The sequence below is a fragment of the Convolutriloba macropyga genome, chromosome 12 (assembly GCF_964194025.1).
Source record: "Convolutriloba macropyga chromosome 12, txConMacr16.3, whole genome shotgun sequence".
Lineage (NCBI taxonomy): Eukaryota > Metazoa > Xenacoelomorpha > Acoela > Convolutidae > Convolutriloba > Convolutriloba macropyga.
Window position 1 is genome coordinate 30,478,599 of NC_134479.1, and position 26,554 is coordinate 30,505,152.

The following is a 26,554-nucleotide window of genomic DNA, read 5'->3' on the forward strand; positions in this document are numbered from 1 at the left end:
TCCTAAGCTTGTGCTTAGTTTTCGTTGGTCGTGTTTGGTTTGACGTATATTGTAGTTAAAAAACATTAAAATTATTATAGCAAAATTTCAGTGACAAAATTTGACACTCATTGCTGGTGTGTTTGCTTACTGTTTCGAACCTTATTTTGTTTTTCAAAAAAATACCAACTCCTCTAATTTTTTTACCCCTGCTGACAGTGACAATTTTTTGTCTAGTCCATGTAGTGACCGTCTAGTTGCAAACAAGCTGTGTCATACTCTTCATTTATCCAGGGTTATGTTAGGCAGACGTTGCAAACAAGCTGTGTCATAATCTGCTTTTATCCAGGGTTATGTTAGGCAGACGGCTAAGGGTAAACTTTCTAAACTGTTTACTAGAATTTCTTCATGATTTGTTCAATGCGAGTATTGGAATCAAAGACGTTGAATTTTCTATTGTCTTAGTGGTAAAATTATCAAACGAGTTTTTGTAACTCGTTACCTTCAGAAATGTGCATCAATTTATGTGAAAAAATTAACTTGATTGTTTTTCGTGCGAGCTAAAAATGCCAGTGCTTTTCCGTCAGTTAATCAATGTTGTAATTTCTGTAATAATAAAATCTGATATGAACGATGAAATGGTTTTTGTAAATTTGTAGATTACTTTAAGAATTTTTTTGATTCTCTTTACTCGAGTATAAAATGCTTATCCCATCTGCGAAATTTTCCGACATGGTTCGGAATCTTATTGATGACACAGTACTGTTATTCGCTATAAGCAATTATTTTAGGTGAAAAATGTTTATTAATCATCAAGTATTAGCGCCTGGCAAAACTATAAAACATCAAATATGATTGATAAAAATTGAATCATTAGTAATGCTGCATGACCATTTTTTATGGTTTCAGGTAATGAGGTAAGTATTAAGCAGATGACCTTGAGGAACTTCAAAGCATAGAATATTCGTCTTGTAAACAAATCGAAAAATGTCCCATGTGAAGAACATTTTTGTTCTTACATTATCGGCTGAAGCAAGTTTTCCATTTTCACTGGCCTACATAGCCTAGCTTTCTGCTGCAGGAAGGGGGAGGAAACATTTTAGAAAGCGGTTTGTAGCCGAGGCCCATATTCGGCGCATATCCATCGTTTTTCTCTGCAAATAACGTGTCGTTTGAACCAGTCGTAAGTGATCAAAAATACCAAATTGTGTCCATGAACAGAGTAGAAACTGTCCGACATTCCCAGATAGTTAGGTCTATGTACAATAGTGATGTCCATTCGATGTTTGAGATTTGATCGAAATCATACATTGGCACGAACTTACTTCACGCCCTTAAGCTAAGCTAAGCTGACATACCCAATTATAATGTCATGCAGCGACACCTTTATTGTTCCGACCCCCACTTTAGTGGGGAGGGAGGAACTAAATACTCAACTGGGTTTTTTTGGTTCAGTCAATATTGGCCGATCGATATATTCATCGTAGAGAATTTTGAGTAGTATCATTGAAAAGCTCGTCCAGCGTAGAATACGGAATTAAAAATATGTTTTCGATTTTCGTTTTTTACAGGAACTTATCGAGGTTTAAAGTTTTGTGAACATTCGGCTGTTTATGTTCACATTTTCAGTATTTTTTGCTAAAATTTGACACAATTTCGCTAATTTAATTCAAAATAAAATAACATTTTTAACGGCAGAGTGTTGTTGTTACCGTTAGAGATAGAAGAGCGTTGCTGAATTGTTTGATTGAAGTTTATTTTGGCTAAAAATTTTTGATTTTCAAAATTCAAACTTTCATCAAAAATAGCACAAAATATGCTTTTTTGGTCCACTGTTAAAGTTTGCCAGAGTTAGTGACCTAGAAACCTTAAAACAGACTCCCTAATCTCAAAAAGAGCGCTAGTTTCAATTAGGCGCCGTATGAAAGTCTTCTGAAAATGCATCGTTCTTTTTTATATATTTTAAGAAGTCCACGCAACCATTGGTCTAATTCGCAAACACTTGCAACACTTGGTCGGTTTGCTGGGCGCGCGACCAAATCAGGGAAAGGTTCGACAATATGGATTCTTAGAATCAGAGGCGTTTTGTTTTTTTTTTCAAAAAATTTTGCTTTTGTTTTTTAATGTTAAGTACTGACAATATGTTTTATTGATGGCTCATTTATTGACAGCTCCAATTTTGCGTAAATTTGAGGCCGAATGTAGATACGGTTTGTTTTCAGAGAACCAAAGGGTTTTTATGGCTTTGAGGAAGAGTTTCAGTAAAATTTAACTGAATTCTTGTCCTTGGCATTCAATTGTTACTCTTTTGGCAGTCTGATTTTTAAGTTTAACCACCCAAAGATCTCATTTTTCTCTCAAGAGGTGCAAGTGAAACTTTTCTATTCATTCGGTTGTTACCTAATGTTTCTTTTGTTCTTGAATGTATTTGTTTTAAGAAAATTTGGTGATTTTTTGAACTTGTCAATTTTTTATATTATTTTAGTCAACATTTTGCCTATTCGCAGTAAATTCAGGTTAACCTTTCATCCGTGTAGAATACAAACTAATTTTGTGGCCGATTGTTTTAATAGAAGATTTTCTTGCTTTTGGTACTACGAGTTTTCATGCAAAATTTTCTGATTTTTGTTCATAATTTGCCATTTTTGCTGTTGTCTTTGTTTCTTTTGTAAATTGTAACATTATTTAACAATCTAACTGTAAAAAACCTAGCAACATTTGAAATTGAACATTTTTGTTCATAACATATGGTTTGAAGGGCTGCGACACCGTTCTCTTGCAGAAATTGGTAGTTTTCTATTTTCGTTTTGTTGTTAATTTTTGTTGTCATATGCCAAATATTGTGTAATTAAAGGTCTCAGTGGCCAACTATAGACAAAACAAATGAACTTAATAAACGATATCGGTATATAGCTAGTGGTTGTTTTGACTTGCGATTTGAATTTCTAAAAAAAAGAGTAATCGTTTTCTTCAACTTAAACCTTTTTGTTCTGGTTTGCGTTTTTCGTATTTTACAATGTATCATTTTCGTAAATTAGCCTCATTCTTTATAGCTCTTTTTAATGTTTTGTTGAATCACACAATAATTTTTCTGTTGTTTAAACGTCTTCGGGGCTTAGACAATTTGTTTCAGAAGAATTTTGTGAAGTTTAGATACTTTTCAGTTTTTGTGGTTCTTTTGTTGTCATTTTCTGATAGGCGTTTTACAAAAAGAGGTTATGATGGTCAAAGGAGACGCAAATGAAGATGTTATATTCTCGCGGTTAATATCTTAGAAATTTAACGGCTTCAAAACTGGGGTTTCGTAAAGTTGTTTGTGAAACTTATTAGATCAGCTTGTATTGAATGTTATTTTATAGTGTTATGATTTTGTCTCATTAATAACAGTCGCAATTAATTTTCCGAGGAGTCGCAAGACAAACTGTCTACTCTTTTAGTCGAAAGCTTTTGTTGGCTATGAATTTCGAAAATATTTGTTTTTAATAAAAAAAGATAGATTTTGAGATCTGCCAATTTTATTTCTGTCAAATTGTAGCTAAGCATCTCTATATACAATTCACATTATATATCTATTGAAATACAATTTGCTCTTCATAACGGTTTTCTTTTCCTCAAGTAATCTTTCTTCTTGGAACAACCAGTTTTCATAAAACCAATTATCATGATTTTTGCATATTTGCCCCTTTTTTGTAGGTCTTTGTTTTCTTTTCATAGTATCACAATAATGGGTGTAATTTGATTTACAAATGTTGCTACCTTCAGAAAATGCAAACGAAGACTTTTATTGTTTTTAGTGATCAGCTTAATATTTAATTGATTGGGGGACATCGTTTTCGTGCATTATTTTTCGTGCAATTTTTTAGTTTTTGTCTGTATTTGCCGTTCTTTTTTGTAGTCGTATGACATATCCTGGATCATGAAAGGCCTCAGTCGCTCTCTATTGAGGTATAAATGACTCTCTCAATGATTTCATTCGATGCGTTATGTTTCTAATCAGTTCGAATTTAATTCTTTTTTTTAAAGAGTTTTGGTCGTAATTAATATTTGTGACTATTTGATTTTTATTGCCGTCTTTTCTGGTAGTCATATAATGGTAGCCACAGGTCTCATAGGCCCTCTAGAGTAGATTGTTTTATTGTTTTAGTAGTTTGTTGAACGATATGTTGATATGTTAATTTTTTTTTATCTCTTACTCATTTGGTAGACAATTAAGTGAAAAATGTAGATGAGCGGGGTCGGAACTTAATGTGCGAACGCACATTACCGAGCCTCCTTGTTTAACTTATAAATACCTTTGAATGCGTTTCAAGTGAAAACTCGAGTCTTTGTGTTGTGCTAAGAATTTTCGGGAATCGTTCCTAGAGAAAAGGGTAGATATTTTTGAAACTAACTGCTTCTAAGAAGCTCCGCCTACTTTTGTTTCCAGTTTTTGTTGGTTCAAGAAGTAAGCTTCAGGTTGATGAGTCTACTTGTTCAAAAATAACCGGATGATGATTTTTGAAACAAATTTTGCGCTCTAATTTTGGAGAAATCTGCTCGCTGTCTTGGTAATTTTAATTTTTTGGACAATTACAGCGATCCACCGTTTTCATCTTTGTGTTTTTATTGTTTATTATGTTGCATGTTTTCCTGTTTTATTGTCATGGACATCACTGTAAAATTGGCAATGTATGCAGTGAATTCTTGTTCACACCCACATCTTCTGCGACATATTTCAACTGGCCAGTTCCAAAGCCGACTGCTGTAATTCGGCTGCGTCCGCACTTGTCCAAACCAACACTCACGTAGTTCAGCTTTGTTTTCGTAGCTGATGTAAAGTCGGTAGCTCAAAATTGTCAAGAGTTTTGGTTGACAAACTTCTCGTTAATAAAGTCTTTATTGCAATTAAACAGATATTTTTTGTTTTCAAAAACGCTTGGAAATAATTTCAATTGATCAATTGCTCTCGAACGAAGGTGAAGTTTGAAGTAATTCCTGTAGTCATGCAGGAAAGCTTTATTAATCAATTTCAGTTTTTGAATTGTCTAGCTGATCTAAATTGTTCTTGTTCGCAAATTTAAGCTGTTGCACTATTAACAATTACATTAGAAGTCCAAAATTGTTGTTTTAACCTTTAATAAGCTCCAATTACGTCTTTTGAAGCCCCATGATAATTTATTACCCTCCCTTTGCTGAAGAAGAGGGGCCTGTAGCTTCAACATGCTTAAATAGAATCGAGGCCTGCCTGTCGCTCGAGAGCAGTCGTCTGATAATAATCGGTTATTTTGACAACTAAGAACAATTTTCCGCATCTATTTGGAGAAATGTATCTTTGTTAACAGCCGCTATCATCTACTCAAACGGTTATTAATTTTGTTTAAAATCTCTGAATTTGTTTCAGTATTTATCAATGGAACTGTAACGTTTTATGCTGAGATGATTGAATTTAAGTATTTCTTCTTTTGGTTTGAAAACCTCGTTCTTTTGGTTTGATTTGTCTGTCCACCATTGAGGCATATTCAATTAACCTCTAATGTAGTATTCAATTGGAGATAGTCCTTTGTTTCTGCCATTTTCGATGAACAGCTGGGTTTGAAAACTGCAACACTTGACAATAGAATTTGAAAGGTCGTAGCTGTTTTCGTTTCCAAGTGCGAACCAGTTGAAATGTTCATAATTTCTGCTTATAATAATCTCGAAGACTGTACTGTATCTAAAAGAGGTCAAGCATGCCTTTTAGAAGTGTGTTGAAAGACGATGTTTCTAGCAATAGTAATAGGTAATATTTTATAGTATATTTAATAGTCACTTCAATGCAGTTTTAACATTTAAAATTTTCATTTTAGATCCATTTTTTGAGGATTATTAAAAAGTTACTGGACAAATCAATTTAACCTAAACGGCTGTTTTTCAACATTATTCGTTTTTAACTTTTTGATTATTAGTTACTTTCATTTGAAATAGAATGAAAAACTAATTAGAATCGCCAAAAATTATAACCTCGGTCTGTTTGCTCTTATAGTTTTATGTTCATGGTTGCTGGGCGTGATATGAATCTATCGCAACCAAACATAAGAATTTATTTAACGTTTGCATGTCAAGACGAAATTTGGTGAATGAAATGCCGATCGAGTTGCCAATCCGAATTGAGAAAAGTTGTCTCAACCCTCCGTGGTGACAAGTTCAACCTTTAACTGAACCGGTCGTTGTTCGATACCCCTCCCCAGGGGGGTCTATAATTGTATAATTTTTACCTGTCTTGCCATTTGTATTGTCTCTGGTTGTTCTCGACAAGATATCCATACAGGCAGAAGTTTGTGCTGAGCATTGCACATCTTCTATTCAACTCATTGCCATTTTTGTCAGAGAGAATGAACACTGAAGTTCAGTTGCAATAAATATACCAGGGGAAGTGTTAACAGTGGTTGCCAAGTAAATGGAGTCGAATATATTCTTGTGCATTAAGATTCCTATGCATTTGGTAGATTGAGTAGTTTGAACATATTGGTTAGCAAGATATATAAAGTAACTTTCAATTTTATCCCGAACTTATTTGGCGTGATATGTGGCGTGATAGCCGAGAGGTAAGGTGTGTGGGTCACACGCCAATAATTGAGAGTTCAATCCCCTGCCTCCGTGAAGCTTTCTGTGTAAGGATGAGCTCTTACTTAACCATAGCTTCAGGTTGACCATAGCCTGACCAATGTTGGCTGCAATGATGGTACCACGTGAAAGTTTCAGACGCAAAAAAAGTGGCTAAAGCCACCAAAAAAAGAGCAATGCTGCTCATAAAAAGAACAGTCTGAAATGTGGGGAATAATAAGAAAAAGGGCAGCTGAAAACAGGCTACTGTAGGCCTAATGCTGTTCCACTGCGATTACGCAGAAACCACAATTAATTATTGTTGGCTGAATGTTTGAGATGACCAATTTTTTTGTTAGCTCAACGTCATTATGGTACAGAGATTTTGCTTCCGCCTCCACTAAATATAATTATAGCATATAAATATATAAAATATAAATATAGCATATAAATATATAAAATATAAATATAGCATATAAATATATAAAATATAGATATAGCATATAAATAAAATTATAGCATATAAATATAACCTATTTTTGGTTTGAAATGGTAAGTCTTCGCCTATATTTAAAAGGATTTTTTTGATATAGTTAATTGAAATCACCAATTACTGACTTAAATCGAGGCTCATCTCAAATTTTGATCAAATTTGAATCAAATGAGGCTTTCTAAATTGATAGTTTTAGTTATGTAAATAGTTTTCCATTTAATGGCTTCTTTTCTAATATGAATTGATTTTTACTGTCACTAAATATCAAAATGGTAAGAGTTCCTCTATTTCCAAAGAACCGCCGTTGCTTTGAGTCTTTAATGATCGTCTATTTTTTTGCAGGAATCTAATTGTGTCCAGTATATTGGTTTGAACTTATCTTCAGTTTTTGAGTTTATTGATCAAAAGTTTTTTTATTTTATTTATCAAAAATGCATTGGTGTTTGACAGTAGCTGTACTTCAGCTCATCAAAAGGTCTCGGTAATCGTTCACGAAAAGTTATAAATGTGTGCTTCTCGTGGGATGTAAGTATAACGAGAGGTGTGCCACGAGGAGCTGTATGAAGTTCTCTAATTTTCCTGTACTTTATTTTACCTTTTATTATATGATGTGGTATATCCGAAATATCTTGAACTGTAATTACTGACATCAGACCGTGGCATCCGAAAACTGCTGAAAACAAAGCTTTTTTGTTTAATAGCTGCCCTCAGCCTCTCAACGGCGGTTATTTAAGCGCTCTCCCTTTCTTAAATTCAAAGAATTTGAGTTGTATTGGAGCGCTGTCTTTTTACAATACAAAAATTTCAATTGTATTGGAGCGCTGTCTTTTTACAATACAAAAATGTGAATTGTATTGGGGCGATGTCTTTTTTTCAGATCTGTTCACACATTTTCATGATTTTTGAAGTGAAATTGGAGTAGTGATTTTAGTCACGCCGAAACAGGAAGTGGAGCGAAAAAGCGAGTGGTTTTGCGACGTGAAATTTTTTCGCTCTAAATTTAAAGTAGAGTGAGTGTTTGAACAAAAATTCGCTTTCTCGCTAGTGGTTTTTTGTTCACATGCGTCAGTTTCACTTTGGTTTTTACTGTTTTTTTTGATATTTTATCAGATTTTTTCTAAATGGTTTTCCCTATTCACTCATAGTCCGTACAAGGTCTAGTTATTTTGGTCAATGAAATTTCTTTGAGTTGTACGTCAGGACTTGTCCTGCCTGCTGTTTTTTTTAGCTCGCTTTACCTTTTGATCACGGTTTTCGTTTTACATAGGTCACGATTTCCACGTTTGACTTCTGATTTACTTCAATCACTGTTTCAACTGAATCGATTTTAAATTATTTCACGCATTTAATTACGCAATGTGAATACGGTCAATATCAAAAGAGCAAAACAAAAGAGGCGGGCTAAACCGATGAAGCCGAAGCCCGATCATTAAGTCACAGTGCATTAGGTTATCAAAGTTCATTATAGTGTTTGCTAGCTGACATTGGTAATAAGTTTGTTGGCTTTCAGTTTAGAAGCTGAATCAAGTATTTTTTTAGAATATAACTGAAACTGCTCGCCAAATTAGAACAGTTTTTACACTGAAAAATTGATTCGGTTAGTTCTCTTCTTTTTTCCCTTTCTGTTTCAATCCCGATGTGCATCAAGCGCGTCAACGGCGGCTATTTTCTGGCAATATGCCGGCTATGTTTTAGAATATCTACACCGTTGAGGTTATAATCGGTTGTTAAACACTAAATAAATCTCGAAGTAAACTGCTCCATCTTATTGACTTCGACATAGCATTCTTTCCATGGAAATTGAATACCACAAAATATCAAAGACGGGTTGGTGTTTTTTCTCATTTTTGGTTGAGAGTGATCATAATCGGAGACTGACTACCCTCAACTATATTATATTCGTTGCGGCTGTCATCTCTGGTCTATTTGGTTTCAAAAGGAAATACTGCCGTCTTTCATTCTATTGGTTGAAACCATAGATAAAAGTTCAAATGCAAAAGGCGGATTTTTGCTAAACACTCGACACTAAAATTAGCAGCGGAATATCCATTTAATGGTGAATATTTACTCCGCTGTGATCAAGTTCTTCAAAAAGTAATTGCGAAGATGTTTAGATATTTTCTAAATGAATCTGAAAAGCAGATAGCACTAAATTAGTCCTTGTTCCTCCATTGTATATATTTTCAAATTTTGCATATTATGAACGTGTTGAGAATGGCTTTTTTTAACAAAGTTCAGCAATCATTTTAGGCCTGCTGGTCTTTACGGAATTTTTCATATTAGCAATTTTTCCTGATGGTTTTTTCGTCTGCCCTGCAAATTATTATTACATTTCTGGAGAAATGTAATAAACTGGTAAAGCCTGAAGTCATTAAGAAAGGGCAGTTAATTATTATTACAGTTCTGGAGAAATGTAATAAACTGGTAAAGCCTGAAGTCATTAAGAAAGGGAAAAAGCCGAGAAAACCGATGGTAGAAAGTTGAGGTGCAGTGTGTAGTCGTGTGTGTCTTTTTCAAACGGTTTTGTTGGTCCTTGACATTCAATCCAGTTATTTCAATCAATCAAGTTTCCGACATTTTGAATTTTAATTGTTCTCTTTCACACTTTCAAGTACCTGAGCTTAATTTGCGGCAGTTTACTATGAATATGAAATGAAAAGTGCACCAAAAGTGGATGGTTTTTAAAGTCAGTTTTCTTAATAATGGTCTGTAACTTCTGGGATCTTTTCCGTTTGTGCCGTTTGCGAGCCACCTTACCCTTTTTCGACTTAAGCAAGCTACATTTTATTAATCTACCAGGCAGTCATTCAAGAGAAAAGCTTCCGACCTTTCTTGTATTCCCGTTCTTCATTAAATTGCGCAAACACTGACGAACAAGTTAACACTTTCCCTGTGACTTCCAATCGTCTGAATGGCCATATGTAGTTGTTGACAAGACTGAAAAATTAGTGAATTGCGACATATTATGAAGTGTTAGAGCGAATTTCACCCTAAAGTTAAATTAAATTTGTTTCTCTGACGTTGAAGCAAATATTTTCATAGGACTGAAGTCCCGTTTCGAAAACCAAATTTTTGCACTATCGCCCAAAATAAATAATTGAGTGATACGACGATTTATTTGGAGCGATGGTTTTCTCCTGTCATATTATGAATTGTGGTACCATTAGCCTCTATTATTAGCCATTTCTGTCTTCTTGAGAGCACTGCTATGCATAGTTGTTAATGCGTTTCAGATTATTTCAAAAATTATTTTTAATTCCAAAGATTAAGTTAAATTTTAATTTTTACTATCGTTGGGGGTGTGAATGATAAGTGTTTAAAGTGTTTAATACTCACCGAAAATGAAGCTGAAAGCTAAGATATACAACAAGCTCTGCATGGCCATTATTGAGGTTGGATATGTTCATTAAGTTCAGTAGATTCAGAAAGTAACCTTTGAAATGTCTCGTTTCTTAATTATTATTAGTTCATCCCCTTTTGCTAACAAAAGCAAAGTTCACCAAGGCATTTCGAATAATTTAGTACAATGAAATGAAAAGGCAGTGTTTGACAAAAGTATTTGCATACTTTGAGGTACTAAAGTTCTGAATGTCTAAGAAAGGTAGCTGATAGGTTTTAAGAATAACGCACAGGAGCGCTAATATGCTTGCGGACATTGTTCCAACTCATTTAAAAAAGTATGTAAATATAAAACTTGTTCAACACACATTTCTATGATCGGCTACGCATTGAAAAATAAAAAAGATAGACTCCTGAAGGTCAGTATCATAGTTGCATTCTTTTTTCTAGCAAAAACTACTATTGAAAAATATTTGAAATAACTCTTGTTTCAAAAGAATACCTTTTGCCATTCGCCGTCTTGCTGCCTTCAATATGACCCTGGGTCCCTTATCGTAAGAAGTAAAGAAATGTGTCAGAGAAAAATCTTGATGGAGAAACTGGCTTTTATGTAAATAGTAGTCGAACAAAAAATATGTTTTCATAGACACTATGAGTAAAATTTTTAACAGACTGTAAAGCACGCCCGTTTTAATAAAGGAAACTGCCGGGAACATGCGAGCTGAAATTAATTAAAATGGATTCAGTTGTTGAAACCATGTCCCACTGTTGAAAAAAATCGAAGAACTGCTGTGTTCGACGTGTTGACTGTTCTAAAGGTCTAACTATTCCTGAAGCCTGAAATTTTCTATACATATTGGTCGTATGGGTGAACCAATACCTTTTATATTTACCTTCTACCTTTTTTAAAGGCAAAAGTCATCGATCGACGAAAAGTTGCTCAGCAAAAAAAATGTGAGGCCTGCATAAAGTTCCCAACTATATTGGGAACTTTATAAGTTGGAACCATAAGTTCGGTAAATTTTTTGTATCTGAAAAATACCTAACATAGTAATTATGTCACAAATTCGGCTCTTGTTGATCGATCTTTCGACTGAAACAAATTTCCCTTGAACACAAGTTGAAGTGAATTGAATGTTAGAGAATTGAATTATTAAATGTGGTGAGATGACTGATTTTGTTTCAGAAATGCGGGAGTTCGCGAGGCATACGAAAGCGTCCTCGAATTTGAAGTTAGTCTTGTATCATTTTTGCAACTGTATCCATAAAAATATAAGGGGTTTTAATTTCACTTTTCGGAGCTCACAATTTTCTTTACACGGCGAAAGTAAATCTGCAGTCCTCTAAATTTGAACCATTTTTTTTAACTATTGGAACTTAAGTGATATCTTCAGACGTTGCTCTGGCGCCGGGTCTTTAATGGAAATTTATGCAGTTTTCAACGATGTGGCTGTGTTTAAAATCCATGTGATAAATTAGTGTTTTGAATAATATATTTTCTTGAATGATCTGATGCTTGGCATTTAACTTCTTCGACCCGTGTTCCAACTAAGTTAACGATTTAGGACGAGCTGAATAACTTTTCCGCGGAAGTCGACAGGCAATGTACGAAAGGATCGTCAGTGAAAGAATCGGGAAGCTCCTATGAACCAATTCAGGGCGAGAAACTTGACGGATCCTTGCGATTGTGCATGCTTACTGGGCCTAATCCGTTAGTAGCCTTGTCAAACTAACAGAAATGACTTCCGAGGATTTTACAAGCTTGTTGTCAATAGTTTCTGTTGAGTTTTAGCGGCACTTAGATCTCGACCTTCAACAAGATGAGTTTTCTCTAAACTCATGTAATCTGGTTTGAGGAAACGTTGCATTATCAAATACCGTTAATTTATTTTGCTGTGCTCTTGAGTCCCATGACAAAAAGGCTAATAGAAATTTTTTGTCAATTTTATCGTTTCGTTTTTAAATTTAGCGACGTAAAACTTCAATCTATTTCATCAGAGGACTTAGCTATTTTATTAGGATGCCGATAAGGTTGAGTTGCATTAATTTGAAATATTTTGGGAGCAAAAATTTAGCAAGGCGAAAACCCGCAATAGATTGATCATTGTTTTCGTTTGAGAAAAGAAAACAGATTCTATTTGTTTAAATATGTTTTTGGTCCATGCACAATTTTGTTATTTAGAGGCGACGAAATTGAAGTGTCACTGTCACAAATCTTCAGTGATTGTCGTATCCTAAGGAACCTCTTTGGGGAACCGAGCGGCGGTCAAGGTGACTCTATAGACTGGAAACAAACCGAAGGACAAAAACCCAGTCTATGCATTGATAACAATAGCGTTCAGAGATCTAGCGAAGATAGTCTGAATGTTTCTGAATCGGTTTATGAAGCTGATGATAATATCTCCGGCCAGGGGAAATCACTGAGAGCTGAGAATCGTGATCAAGATGAAGTTCAAGCAACGTCTGAAGTGTTTACGTTGTTTGTGCTCCTCCGGCACTTTGCCTGACTACCGTGACGTAACCACATCCACCATTTGATCGCGCCAGAAGCACAGGTATAACTAATTTATTTTTTGGCAAAACTCTGGATTACTACCTCGTTTACGTGATCGAAATAGAACTTATGGTGATCATCTGTACTTTGAACACCTGTTTGCTCTGAACAGAAATGTTGGCAATTTTTTAGTGTTATATTTCTGATGTAATTTTTTGAGGTAATAGAGCTTTACCAGTCTTTTTTTCACCCAAACGCCAAGAAGGCATAAAATCATGGTGTAAATTTTGACAGTTTTAGACAACCTACACGCCCTCCGCATTTTACCTCCCTTTCTTGCATAATGAGCCTGAATGACTTTTTGTCTTATTGTACGCTTAACACGTCAAACATTTTCAAGTTTTTAAACTGACAGCTTCTGCTTAGAACATATATATGAAAAAAGAATTCCTGTCATCTCGAAGTTGCTGGGTGAATGAGCGGTCTGTATAAAGGAACGATCAAATGTTCTTTTAAAAGCAAGATAAGTTTTTGCCTGTCAAGATAACAACTGGGAAAAGTCGATTTTGTTTTGAAACAAAATCTGCACCCTCATTTTTAACATTGACAATAGCAGATTACGCATTTGTTCTTTTCTTATAATGAAGCAGTTTTATTTCAAGAACTTGAGAGCAATTCGCCCGACGTTAGTCGGTATGTTCTAATATCTGTGCACTTTTTCCGACTTCAATGAGATGTAAAATTTATGTCGTGGTTTTTGTTGCTCTGAAGTATAAAAGAAGCGAAAAGTGAGCTTTTGAGACGTGAAATCTTCTCGCGCTGTATTAAGTGGTTTGACCAAACTGTGTTTCAACCATTTTTCAATTTTGGAGATTTTTGCTCGTGCAAAAATTTAACCTGTTTTTGCTTGTTAATAGCCCCCTTCATCTTCTCAGCCGGCTATTATAGCGCTCCTATTTTTTTTACAATTCAAAGAATTTGAATTGTATTGGGGCGCTGTCTTTTTTTAAGATCTGTTCACACATTTTCATGATTTTTGACGTCAAATTGGAGTAGTGATTTTGGTCACGCCGAAACAGGAAATGGAGCGAAAAAGCGACTGGTTTTGCGGCGTGAATTTTTTTCGCTCTAATTTTGAAGTAGAGTGCGAAAATGGTATTTGAACAAAAATTCGGTTTCTCGGTAGTGGTTTTTTGTTCACATGCGGCAATTTCACTGATTTTTAATGTTTTGCGATTTTTTGGATCGGATTTTTTTCTAAATGGTTTTCCCAATCCATTGACAGCTTATTCTAGGTCTAGTTTTTTGTTTGAAATAAATTTTCATTTCTCGCTAGTGGTTTTTTTGTTCACATGCGGCATTTTGACTTTGATTTTTTGTTTTTTTTTATCTGATTTTTAAAAAATGGTTTTCTCATTGCACTCATAGTCCATTTTAGGTCTAGTTTTTCTGTTTAGTCAATGAAAATTCTTTGAATTGTACGTCAGGACTCGTCCTGCTATGTTTTTTTTACTTCGTCGAACAAAAGAAATGTTTCGCTTTACCTCATTTTGTCGCTTTTTCAACATTTTGCGTGAAATATTTTTGACTTCTCTAGGCTAGTTTCTCTCTTCTCTCATTCTGTTAAAAGTGATTTTGAACATCAGTTGCTCAGTAAAGCAATTCAAAATGAACAGAGTCAATATAAAAAATTGAAGTCAGAAACAGAAACGGGATAAACCCATAAAGCCCAATTTTAGATGCCCGCTATTTGAACGTCGTTCCTATAAGTCTTAGTTAACATCTCTAATGCTTACTGGTTATGATTGCATCCCCTGTAGCCTCTCTCTAAGAAACAGAAGTATGTTCAACTACGAAATACCATCAAAATAAATCGGACTTAAAAAATGTTTTTGTACAAAAATCTTTTTTTTTTCAATATCTTCTATTCTTTCAATCCCAATCATGCTTATTGGAATCAACGACGGCTATTTTTCGGCAATCTGCCGGGTATGTTTCTGATAAGTGCATTCAATATTTTTTGGGGTATTTGAGAACTTGAACTTCTACGTAGTTTTTTGTTCCGTAGTCTTCGGTTTGTTTTTTACTAATACAATTTTTTTTCTTCGTGCCTCACCGTAAACCTGAATACATCAGTTTTGTTCACCTTTTCTGACCATTCTAACTGCTTTTACGTATCTGTCCGTCATTGGTTAAACTCAGTAGCTTTGTGTTGTAGCTGAAGTCGGCGACGATTTTTTAAATATCATAAATGAAATTCGAATGAGTTTTGGAAAAATAGTTATCTTCGCATCTCGGTTTACTCATTTGCTCCAGGAGACAAACGCTTGGGGTGACACTAATTGTTATTGTCAAGTGGATTGTTAATTCTCAGTGTTTTAATCGGTTTTCCTCCTCAAATGAAAGTTGAAGTTTTTGCCTCACGTCTACAAAATTTTGCGACCTGATGTCTATAATCGAGTTTCCGACTAATATCCTTATTCTAAGTTCCGACTTATCTTACTCTATAAATGACTTTTTTTACTTCAATGTCAAGGTTCTCAAGTTTTTCAAGGTCAACACAGGACTCTTATGTAACGAAGGCTGTTACTAATAAAGTATCGCAACTAAAGAAATAATTAGGAGTGGTTTTCCAAAATAAATCGTTTACTAAGAAAATTCCGAATTTTTTAAATAGGTTTTTTAGATGGCGTCAACGACTCATCTACTATTCTGTATCTATATTCTATGGCAAGCAAATCTATTTCGCAATGTAAAAGGAAGACCAGGATGAGGATGAAGACCAAGTCTACCCTCCTCCGCCTGGCGGTTTGAACCCCCCCCCCCCTCTTCCTCTCTCGTCCAACCCCACCACCCTACATGCTTGCATCTCTGAGCCCCAGCTGTGTACTACCGAAGCCAAACGCTCGTTGGTCGTTTGAGAGCAATTCGCTCGACGTAGACGGTTATGTTTGATAACTATGATCCTACGCGTTCTTGGATTTTAGCGTTAGGCATTCTGACTTGATTTCATCAAGCGATGTTTCATGTTTACAGGCCATATGGCGTGATCTGAGGGTGCGGTTAGTCATTGTGTCTTTTGGATCACCGAAAGGTCTTAGACTGTGGCAAAAAGACATGGAAATCCCAGACGCAAATGTTTACGGATGTACTGTACAAAGACTCGAAAAGAATGATCTAGAAGTTAAGACAGAAAACAAAGCTGGTCAAGACGACAGAATCATTCTATGCACAGACCAGCCACGCGTGGTGAGCGGATTTTCTTGAGAAATGGGTTTTTTCTATCTCTTAGTAGTTTATACTCTGTATTAGATCAAATTAAGAGATGAAATGAATTTTAACTCAAAATGACGATATTACTCTACTTTGTAATAAAAGAAGTTTTTAGATCTAGTAACAGAACTTCCATTGTTTACAATTGTTGGTTAAGAATCAGTTGTGTGTTCGACTATTTGCATAAATTGGCTAATAAAATTTATTTTGCTTTATTTACCAACTGCATCTGGTCACTCACTGCTCGTCCTGACAATTTTTTGAACTTTTTTCCGTCTATTGTGCCCGTTATATTAGTGGGCATATAACTTGCTACCCCACGAGCACGTGCTACCTTTGTACATAGTAACGTTCTATATAGCTCAAGGGGAGGCAAAACAGTACAGACCCGTCTCTCTTCATGATTTCAGAGTAGAGAATAATTTCTACCAATTTGAGTAATAAAAAGACAAGGAGGCTCGTTAATATGCGTTCGCACATGATATTCGGACCCGAGCTCATCTACATTTTTGAATTAATTGACAACCAAAAGAAGAGATAACACAAATACATGTTTGAGTTTAAAACAATCGTTACACAACCTATTACAGCCTCATTACAGCGCCAATCAGATCTGACATTAAAGAGACTACGAGACGAAAAAAAAACAAACAACAAAATTAGCAAAAACAAAAATTTCACGGCAAAAACAATATCTAAATTTGGAAGCACATTGTAACAACGTCATAATGCAGTCAGATAAAACCTTAACTACTCAAAATCACTTTCTCCTATCTATACAACAGATGGAAAGTTTTTTAAATGAGACTAAGTAACAAGTCAACAACGAGAACGAACAATGAGGCGAAATTCAAAAATTAATCAACATTTTTTAAACCAAGAAATTTCAAGTCTTAAAAATCATCAGTTTTTAACCAACTAATCCTTGATGAGTTACTAAAAAGTCATTACAAAACCAAGAGGACTTGTCTTTGGGTAGACTAAATCATATAAATGAACTAAAGAAAATCTTAAAAAATACAAACGTTTTGCGAAAGCACAAACTTTTGCTACCATTAAAATCATTAGCTATTATCTGATTATTGTATTTTTAATTCAATTCTTATTTCTACTAATTCAGCTGAAGGAATTATACTGAGAGATTAAATAAGTGTATTTGGGCGACATTTGAAAACCACTGGGATCTATTACTACGCGATCGTTCTGAAAGAGGAGAAAAAGGAACGCAAAAGCAGCAAATTCAAGAAAAAATTGAGCGAGAAATGTGTCGAAGGCATTAAAAATTGAATTTTTAACTAAAAACTTTTGAATGTTCAATAAATTTTTTAACAGCAAGCTGATATCTCTTTTTTATCAATATAACTTCAGAAAATCAAATCTGAGGTAATACATTAGAACCACGAAATTTTTGAGAAAACTCGGGGATATCAAGGCCATTAAATTCATTAGCTTTCTTTCAACGGAAGCCACTGAATACGCTAAATTATGCCTCGATTGGACAACATGTTTGTTTGCCATTGATATTTCCTCAATAAGACCTCACAACAAGTTTTTGACGATGAAAACGACAACAAAGACAGGCAAAAACCAAAAATTCAGTAGAAAAGTGCCAGAAGAAAGTGTCGAAGCAATTTAAATCATAATCTCTTCTCCGAAAACTTTATCTATGATCCGTTGAACGTCTTCCCTAAACGAATGAGAACTATTAGTAATAGTATGATGTGATAAGATTTCAAAAGAATCCAAAAATAAAAATTTATCCGAAAATTTACATTTATATGAAAACTCGTGGCATTGAAGTTTTAAAACTAATAGGTATAAGATAAAACCGCTAACCAGATTAATTTTGGCTGCAGTAGGAAAGAAAGCCTGTAGGTACTAAGACTGACTAAAAGTTCACGAAAAAGGTTTAGGATTAGTTAATTTTCAAAAAATATTTCAAAAAACTGTTTTTAAAGTCTTTAACAGTCATTAATCTCAAAAGCACAGTCATTAAAGTCATGTTTTTCATGCATAGATAATCAATAAGACATCACAATAGGTCTCAAGACTACAAAAACAACAACAAAAGCAATCGAGAACCAAAATTCAGTAGAAAATGCGAGAAGAAATGTCGAAGCATTTAAACCATTAGCTTTTCTCTGAAACCTTTTATCTGTGAGCGACTGAATGCCTTCTCTAAGCCAATGGGATTAAAATAATATTTGGATAATGTGTATAATATTTGGATAATGTGTGTAATATTTGGATAATGTGATAAGAGTTCAAAAGTAACCAATAATACAAAAATATCCAAAAAAAATCTTTAAAAACTTTGAAATCTTGTGTGATTGAAGTCATATAACTAAAAGTTAGAAGATAAAAGCGCTGACCAGTTTAATTTTAGTTGCAGTAGAATGCAAATGGGTCCTGTCAATACTGCGACTCACTAACAGTTCACGAAAAAAGTTTAAGATTGGTTAATGTTCGAAAAAAATATCGAAAAATTATCTTTAAATTCTTAACAGCCATTAAATTCAATAGCTTTCAACGGGGTCAATAAATATGCGCAAATATGACCCGATGTGAGTACAGGGATGTTTTTGATGCATAGATGATCAATAAGACATCACAACAAGTCTTATGACTATGAAAACGAAAACAAAATCAGGCAAATACAAAAAATTCAGTAGAAAAGTGCGAGAAAATGTCGAAGCAATTCAAACCATAAGATTTTCTCTGAAAACTTTATCTGTGATCCACTGAACGTCTTCTTTAAGCTAATGAGATTAGAACAAAATTTGGATAATGTGATTAATATTTGGATAATGTGATAAGAGTTCAAAAATAACCAATAATACGAAAATATCCAAAAAATTTTTAAAAAGTTAAATCTTGTGTCATTGAAGCCATATAACCAAAATTTTGAAGATAAAACCGCTGACCAGATTAAATTTATTTGCAGTAGAAATTAAATGGGTGCTGTCAATACTGAGACTGACTAACAGTTCACGAAAAAAGTTTAAGATTGCCTATTATTCAAAAAAATTTTCGAAAATTTATCCTTAATTTCTTAACAGCCATTAAATTCAATAACTTTCAACGGAAGTCAACGAATACGCTCAAATATAACCCTATGGGAGTATGGGGACGTTTTTCATGCATAGGTGATCAATAAGACATCACAACAATTCTTATGACTATGAAAACGAAAACAAAATTAGGCAAATACAAAAAATTCAGTAGAAAAGTGCGAGAAAATGTCGAAGCCATTCAAACCATAAGATTTTCTCTGAAAACTTTATCTGTGATCCACTGAACGTCCTCTTTAAGCTAATGAGACTAGAACAAAATTTGGATAATGTGATTAATATTTGGATAATGTGATAAGAGTTCAAAAGTAACCAATAATACGAAAATATCCAAAAAATTTTTAAAAAGTTAAATCTTGTGTCATTGAAGCCATATAACCAAAAGTTTGAAGATAAAACCGCTGACCAGATTAAATTTATTTGCAGTAGAAATTAAATGGGTGCTGTCAATACTGAGACTGACTAACAGTTCACGAAAAAAGTTTAAGATTGCCTATTATTCAAAAAAAATTTCGAAAATTTATCCTTAATTTCTTAACAGCCATTAAATTCAATAACTTTCAACGGAAGTCAACGAATACGCTCAAATATAACCCTATGGGAGTATGGGGACGGTTTTCATGCATAGGTGATCAATAAGACATCACAACAATTCTTATGACTATGAAAACGAAAACAAAATTAGGCAAATACAAAAAATTCAGTAGAAAAGTGCGAGAAAATGTCGAAGCCATTCAAACCATAAGATTTTCTCTGAAAACTTTATCTGTGATCCACTGAACGTCTTCTTTAAGCTAATGAGATTAGAACAAAATTTGGATAATTTGATTAATATTTGGATAATGTGATAAGAGTTCAAAAATAACCAATAATACGAAAATATCCAAAAAATTTTTAAAAAGTTAAATCTTGTGTCATTGAAGCCATATAACCAAAAATTTGAAGATAAAACCGCTGACCAGATTAAATTTATTTGCAGTAGAAATTAAATGGGTGCTGTCAATACTGAGACTGACTAACAGTTCACGAAAAAAGTTTAAGATTGCCTATTATTCAAAAAAATTTTCGAAAATTTATCCTTAATTTCTTAACAGCCATTAAATTCAATAACTTTCAACGGAAGTCAACGAATACGCTCAAATATAACCCTATGGGAGTATGGGGACGTTTTTCATGCATAGGTGATCAATAAGACATCACAACAAGTCTTATAACTATGAAAACAACAACAAAAACAAGCAGAAACCAAAAATTCAGTAGAAAAGTACGAGAAAATGTCGAAGCCATTTTAACCATATGGTTTACTCTAAAAACTTTATCTGTGATCCACTGAACGTCTTCTTTAAGCCAATAGGAGCTATCAGTTTGAGGATAATGTGATAAGGTTTAAAAGTAACGAATAATACGGAAATGTCAAAAATTTTTTGAAATCTTGTGTCATTGAAGTGTCATTATAACTAAAAGTTAGAAGATAAAACCGCTAGTCAGATTAAATTTGGTCACAGTAGGACGGAAGAGGGTGCTGTGACCACTGAGACTGACTTTTAGTTCACGATAATAAGTTTATGATTGGTTATTGTTCAAAAAAAAATTTTTCGATATATTTTTAAAGTCCTAACAGCCATTGGCTGTCCACTCAAAGCACTAGATATGTTCACCTAATGCTCATTACGGAACAAATTGCACGGTTAGTCAATGAGTTTATGCCATAAGATTCCAGAAAAATAGTAAAACCTCAAAAAGAAATAAAGAAATTCAAAATTTCATTTAAAATTACGAGTCGAAGCCAAAAAAAAACATGAGCAATTCCTTGAGAACATTTTTTTTGCTCATTCGACTGTAAAGGAGGTTTGTCATTAACGGAACCGGGATGTGAAAAGTGACTTGTCTCTAGGTGACTTAAAAAAGCAAAAAAAAGTAGAAAATTTTTATAGAAAAAGAGCTCTCAAAGAGTTTTTGATAGTGAACTTCCCTATGAAACCAGAAATAGTCTTTTTAATCGCTTTTAGTCTATTAGGAACACAAATTTGGTTCATTTTTTGGCGTGAAATTCAATTTTGAAATACTATTTTAGAAAATATCTTAATTTGAAGAAAAATCGCTTTAAAAGTAAACAAATATCGAGTGTTCACACAAAACTTCAATCCTCGATAACTCCTCGAAAAAAACGGAAATCAAAAAAATCTGTTTAATTTTGAATTCTACGCTGGACCAGATTTTTAATGATACCACTCACATTTCTCTGCGATGAATATATCGATCGGCCAAAATTGTCTGAACAAAAAAACCCATTTTAGTATATAGTTCCTCCCCCCCCCCCCCCCGCAAGTGGGGTCGGAACAAAAATTTAACTTACTTATTGGAAGCAACGTAGTTAAGGGATATTCGGTGTTTTAGATCTACAATTGGTTGGGTCTCCAGGTGTCATTTCGGAAAGTGTGGGTTAGTGAGACGATGAAATACTATGCGGGACAGAAACAACAGGGTGTGAAGTTCCCTCGACCGTTCGAGAACATCGAAGATGATACACTTCAGGTTCTGCCATACTTAATGGTGTTTTGATGCTACCGTTAAGTTTAGCAGTGCTACAGATCGCTTTTGTAGGAAAGCATCCAGAAATGAAATTGTTTGTGCGGTATAAGATCAACTAGTTCAAAAGTAACTTATGAACATATATTAACAGAATTATTAAGAAAAGCATGAGAATATGCCATTGAACGAAAAGCTGGGACCATTTATGTCCTACTTATACGTATAAAAAAGAACAGCCTAATGTGAGTTGTCCATATACATTAAATTTTAAAATGATACTATGATTTGATTCATATGGACTGACATCTAAGTGTATAACCTTTGGATGTAGTCGTGCAATTTGCAGCTTTGAAAAAAGTTAAGCAGACGACGCTTTGCAAATAGCGATCATTGTACAAAGCTGAAGTTTTGAAAATATAAAAATTTTGATGAAGCAAAATTTTATTCATTGGTACTAAACTCAAAAGATGAAGCCGTAATATGATCCAAAGTTTTTGTAATAGTTAAAGAGCCGAATTCGTCTAGATCTGGGCAATATCTTAACCTGCTCTATTATGTTATGGTTCAAACTTTAGATGGCTGGTGACTATTTGGTTGACCAGAATGGCACTCTGATTCTGTCTCACCCTCAGAAAACAGTTGCTGATAGACCGACTATTGATGACATTGTCATGAGCGTCAAGAGAGCACTTGACTCGAAGAGGGATCAGAATGTGAGAAAAGAGATGGGCGCTGCTTCTTAAACTCGGAAGTCTGAATTTAAGGACAGGATTGCAGACGTAGTTATTTATCTAATCACTGCAGAATAGACGAAATCAATGCGAAAGCAACCATTTTTTTCTCGTTTTGTAGTTGACGTGTTATTTTTAAAAATCGAAAAAAAAACGAAATGAATTCTGATAGTTCACTGGGACATTGATTGTCTTATGCCGTATTTTTCTCCTGAAATGTGTTAATATAGCGAATGACGACTGTGTGGAAAACCAATAAATCAGCTCTTTTCAGTTTGTCCAATCAAAATTGAGCATTCTGTTTTGAGCGTGGATCTGCCAGTCTGACATGTTTTATAGCACATATCAATTTATCTTTGTTGTGGACCAATTTATGAAGATTGCGAGATATAAACTCACACGTGATTTATGTAAATTTAAATTATTTTAAATGTAATCAGTGTTTAAGTAGATTTAATCGGATTTTTACCCCATTGTATTTAAGTTGGATCCTTCCTATATTACATACCATATTGTGCTGTTATCTCTCTAATATCAAAAATTATTCTTATCTATGCCTCACTAAAATTTTACTTTTTTTACAACTGAAGTTTTCAGCTAAATCAATTCGGGAGTGTTGCGTAGGCTTTGCTAGTGCTCTTACTGGTTCTAAAATATTGTCGTATTCAGTTTTGTCTCAATTTTCAGGGCAGATAAGTTACCATTGATGCGTGAAGGAATCATTTAAAAGATGGCCTGATGCTTGTATTGTTGAACAGGTGTACTTTGCCTGTGTTTAATCAAAAACATCAAAGAAGTCAAGACCCAGTTGACAGTCTTTAAAGGGAAAATCAAACTACAAGATGCCACAATGAAGAAGCATTCATGCGCAATGTGTGCCAAAAGAAATCTTAGGTTTGAAGAATTGAAGGACATCAACCACTGGGCCGCAAAGTTGGTGATACGGCAACTCATTTAGTAAGACCTAAAGACGTAATACGATCAATCCGATCCGAGTGAACTGGACCCTTTAAAGGGAAGCTTATGAAGCTAGGTTGTAATTTTTAATAGCTGCCTTCATGTTAGCAGGCTATTATTGCCCTCATATATTTTTTAATAGCCGCCTCTGAACGTCTATTAATTAGACGTCTCCTTTTTTACAATCATATGATCTTCACGCTTCCGGATTTTTCACATCAGTGAGAAGTCAATTAGAGTGGTGCTTTTAGTTACGCTGATGTACTATAGGGAGCTAAAATTGGAGACATGGTGTGAAGCAGCCCCCCCCCCCCCCAACAGCAGCTCACTTCACCCCCCCCCCTCTCCTGCACATCGTTCAGGCCGTAAGCACCCCGTTTCTGATTTCTTATAAGTGAGCGAGCAAGAAAACCGCAAGTTCAGGGATTGAATATACTTTGAAAAATTTGTTTCAATGAACAAAATTGAATAGCAGAGAAAAGACAGTGTTTCTTTTGTTCATGCCTTCTTTTGAAACAGCGAGAAATGTACCAAGCAATTTTTCTTTGAATTTCGACAATATTGCAGAAAATTGACAATTTAATTTGAGTTTTTAAATTTATTTCGAAATTAGAGATGCTTTTGTGCTTTTTTTGTGTTGTGCAAATTAGTTTGAGCAATGAAGTTGGCTCGATTACTTGAAATATTGTTTTCACTTTGTATTTGTAAAGAGAGGGAAGCAAGAAAACCGGAAGTTCAGGAGTGAATAAAGTGTAAAAAAATGGTTTTGGTGAACAAATTCGGAGAGCAGAGAAAAGAAAGAGTGGTTCTTTTTTTCATGCTTTCTTTTAAAGCAGCGGCAGAAAAGTAGGCGTGACAATTTTTTTTGCAAAGCGTGCTATTTTTCTTTGTTCATGTGGCTTTTCAAGCTTTTTTGTTTGAAAATTCTACGTCTGATTGGTTGTAATAGTCTTAGGGTATATTTTTTGGCTGTTTTGATAGCGTTTCAAAAGTTTTTGTTAATTAAACAAGTTTTATAATACTTTAATGGTTTTTCAACGAGTTCTCCGGTTTTATGTCTTTAGCTATTTTTGGTCCAGTATTTTTTATTGCTTTTTACTTGTTGCTGAATGGAAGCATAATGCTCGTGGGCAGTTTCTTTTACAAAATAAAAACACGTTCTTTGGTACCAAGCAATTTTTTGTCTTTGACTAAATTTTGACTGCAAAATGCAAAAAAAATGAAATTTTTCTTCATTTCTTTAGAGTTTTTCGCTTAAATTCAAAATTAGAGATTTTTTGTGCTTATATTGGCTCGTCTGATTTTGTGCGAGCAATGAAGTAGTCTCAATTACTTGAAAGTTTGTTCTCTTTGTTTTCGTACTTGAACAAAATAAAAAATGTAGAATTTTTTTCTTTTAATTACTTTAGTTAAATTTCCTTTTTCATTTAATATAGTCTTCTCTCTTATCTTCACTGCCATCAGACATCAGAAACAAGTCTTTCGACAGACTGCTTCTTGGCAAAGACATCTTTGAGTCTTTTTTTTTCGGAATTCTTCCGGCTATGTTTTTTTCAAAGATCTGTTCACACTTGAAAATTGGAGCGGAAAATCCACGGCATGAAATTTTTCAATCTATTTTGTAAGTAGAGTGAGAAAACAGTGTATGAACAACAATTTGCTTTCTCGCTAGTGGTTTTCTTTTTTCACATGCAGCCTTTTCGCTTTGATTTTACTTTTCGATTTTCGATCGGATTTTTTTCTAAATTATTCCAATCCTGTCATAGTACATTCTAGGTCTAACGTCCTTTGATAACGTCCTTTTTTTACGTAAGTGACGACTTTGACGCTTGAATTCTGACTTACTTCATTGTTTCAATTGAATGGATTTTAAATACTTTCACGAACTGAATTACGTAATGTAGTTAATACGGTCAAACTAGTCTGGAAGTATGCAATTCACAGAAACCGTTTTGAAACTTAAACTTATGGTGTGAAGGGCGGTTCTTAGAGGTTGACCCACCTCCGCCTCCCCACAACAATCCCCCACAGCAACCCACTCTCACTTCATCCCACCCCTTCACATCGTTCAGGCCATAAGGGCCAAAAACTGCACTCCCACCGTTGCCGCTGATACCCAAACGTGGCTAGCTACTGACAAAGTCAACCGCTCGCTAAAGAAACGTGAAATCCCGGCCATTAAGTCATAATGCATTAGGTTATCAAAGTTTATTAAAGCGATTGACAGGTGGCGTTAGTATTATGCTTAAAAGCCTTCAGTTTATAAGCTTAATTAAGTGTAATTTTAGAGTCTAACCTAATATGCAGAATTTACGCACCAAATAAGAACACTTTGACACTTTTGTTTCTCTGATTTTTTTCTGTTTCAATCCCAATGTGCGTGAAGCGGGTCAGCGGCTGCTATTTTCGAACAATTTGCAAGCTATGTTTTAGAATTCAAAGAAATAGAATTGTTTTGGGGCACTGACTTTTCAAGATCTGTTAACACATTTTCATGATTTTTGCAGTGGAATTTGCGAAGAAATTTTTGGTCACGCCGAAACAGGGTTGAAGAAGCGAGTGGTTTTGAAACTATTTTTTTCACTTAATAGAAAATCGAGTTCAAACAAAATTTGATTTCTCGATTGTTCGGTTTCTTATTGTTCACGTGTGGCAATTTGACCTTCTTTTCTATTTAAGTTTTTTGATCGCATTTTTTGTAAGCTGTTTATTTTATTGTAAGCAATTCTTTTATTGTCCTTTCTAGGTCTAGTTTATTGCCCAGTCAATGAAAGTTTGTTCAATTTTAGATCAGGGTTTGTCCTTTTATGTTGTATGGCATCAAGATTTTTGTAACCACTATGTGGCGCTATACGATCCCGTAAATCTGCTTTTTGTTCCTTCAATCATGCAATTCTAACTGAATTGCGTGCGTAACTACCGCTTTTAACTCTCAGTAGAGCGAGTTGTTTGTGCTTTTGTCTGATTAAGTTGCATCACACGAGACTACCTCTCTCTTAAACATGACTTTTCATATGCGCACACATATAACGGTAACACAGAATTAAATGACTGTAAAGCGTTTTCGGCTGTCTTGGTCTCATGAAATGTGCAATTATCTCGACTGGAAAAGTCTTTTCTGAAT

The 26,554-nt window shown here is 34.4% G+C and overlaps 2 protein-coding genes across 3 annotated transcripts in view; one reads left to right on the forward strand and one right to left on the reverse strand.

Annotated features, from left to right (window-relative positions):
* Positions 1-16,040, forward strand: part of LOC142351243 (uncharacterized) — a 36,011-nt gene extending 19,971 nt beyond the window's left edge. Inside the window, exons 4-7 of the mRNA XM_075403389.1 lie at positions 11,559-11,604; positions 11,938-12,083; positions 12,555-12,927; positions 15,903-16,040. Of these exons, the coding sequence (XP_075259504.1) occupies positions 11,559-11,604; positions 11,938-12,083; positions 12,555-12,879 (517 nt within the window). The 3' untranslated portion in view covers positions 12,880-12,927; positions 15,903-16,040. The remainder of the gene's footprint in view (positions 1-11,558; positions 11,605-11,937; positions 12,084-12,554; positions 12,928-15,902) is intronic.
* Positions 312-11,074, reverse strand: LOC142350573 (uncharacterized). Of its 2 annotated transcripts, none has more exons than XM_075402434.1 (6): positions 10,370-11,074; positions 9,923-9,970; positions 6,213-6,336; positions 5,487-5,671; positions 4,633-4,786; positions 312-1,235 (listed from the first exon to the last, which is right to left on the reverse strand). In XM_075402434.1, exons 1-6 carry the CDS (start codon positions 10,416-10,418, stop codon positions 1,079-1,081), a joined length of 717 nt encoding a protein of 238 aa, XP_075258549.1. In that variant the 5' UTR covers positions 10,419-11,074; the 3' UTR covers positions 312-1,078. The 2 variants fall into 2 exon arrangements, with proteins under 2 accessions (XP_075258549.1, XP_075258548.1); XM_075402433.1 differs by having other exon boundaries at positions 313-1,235; positions 4,633-4,804.
* Positions 16,041-26,554: the final 10,514 nt, after the last annotated feature.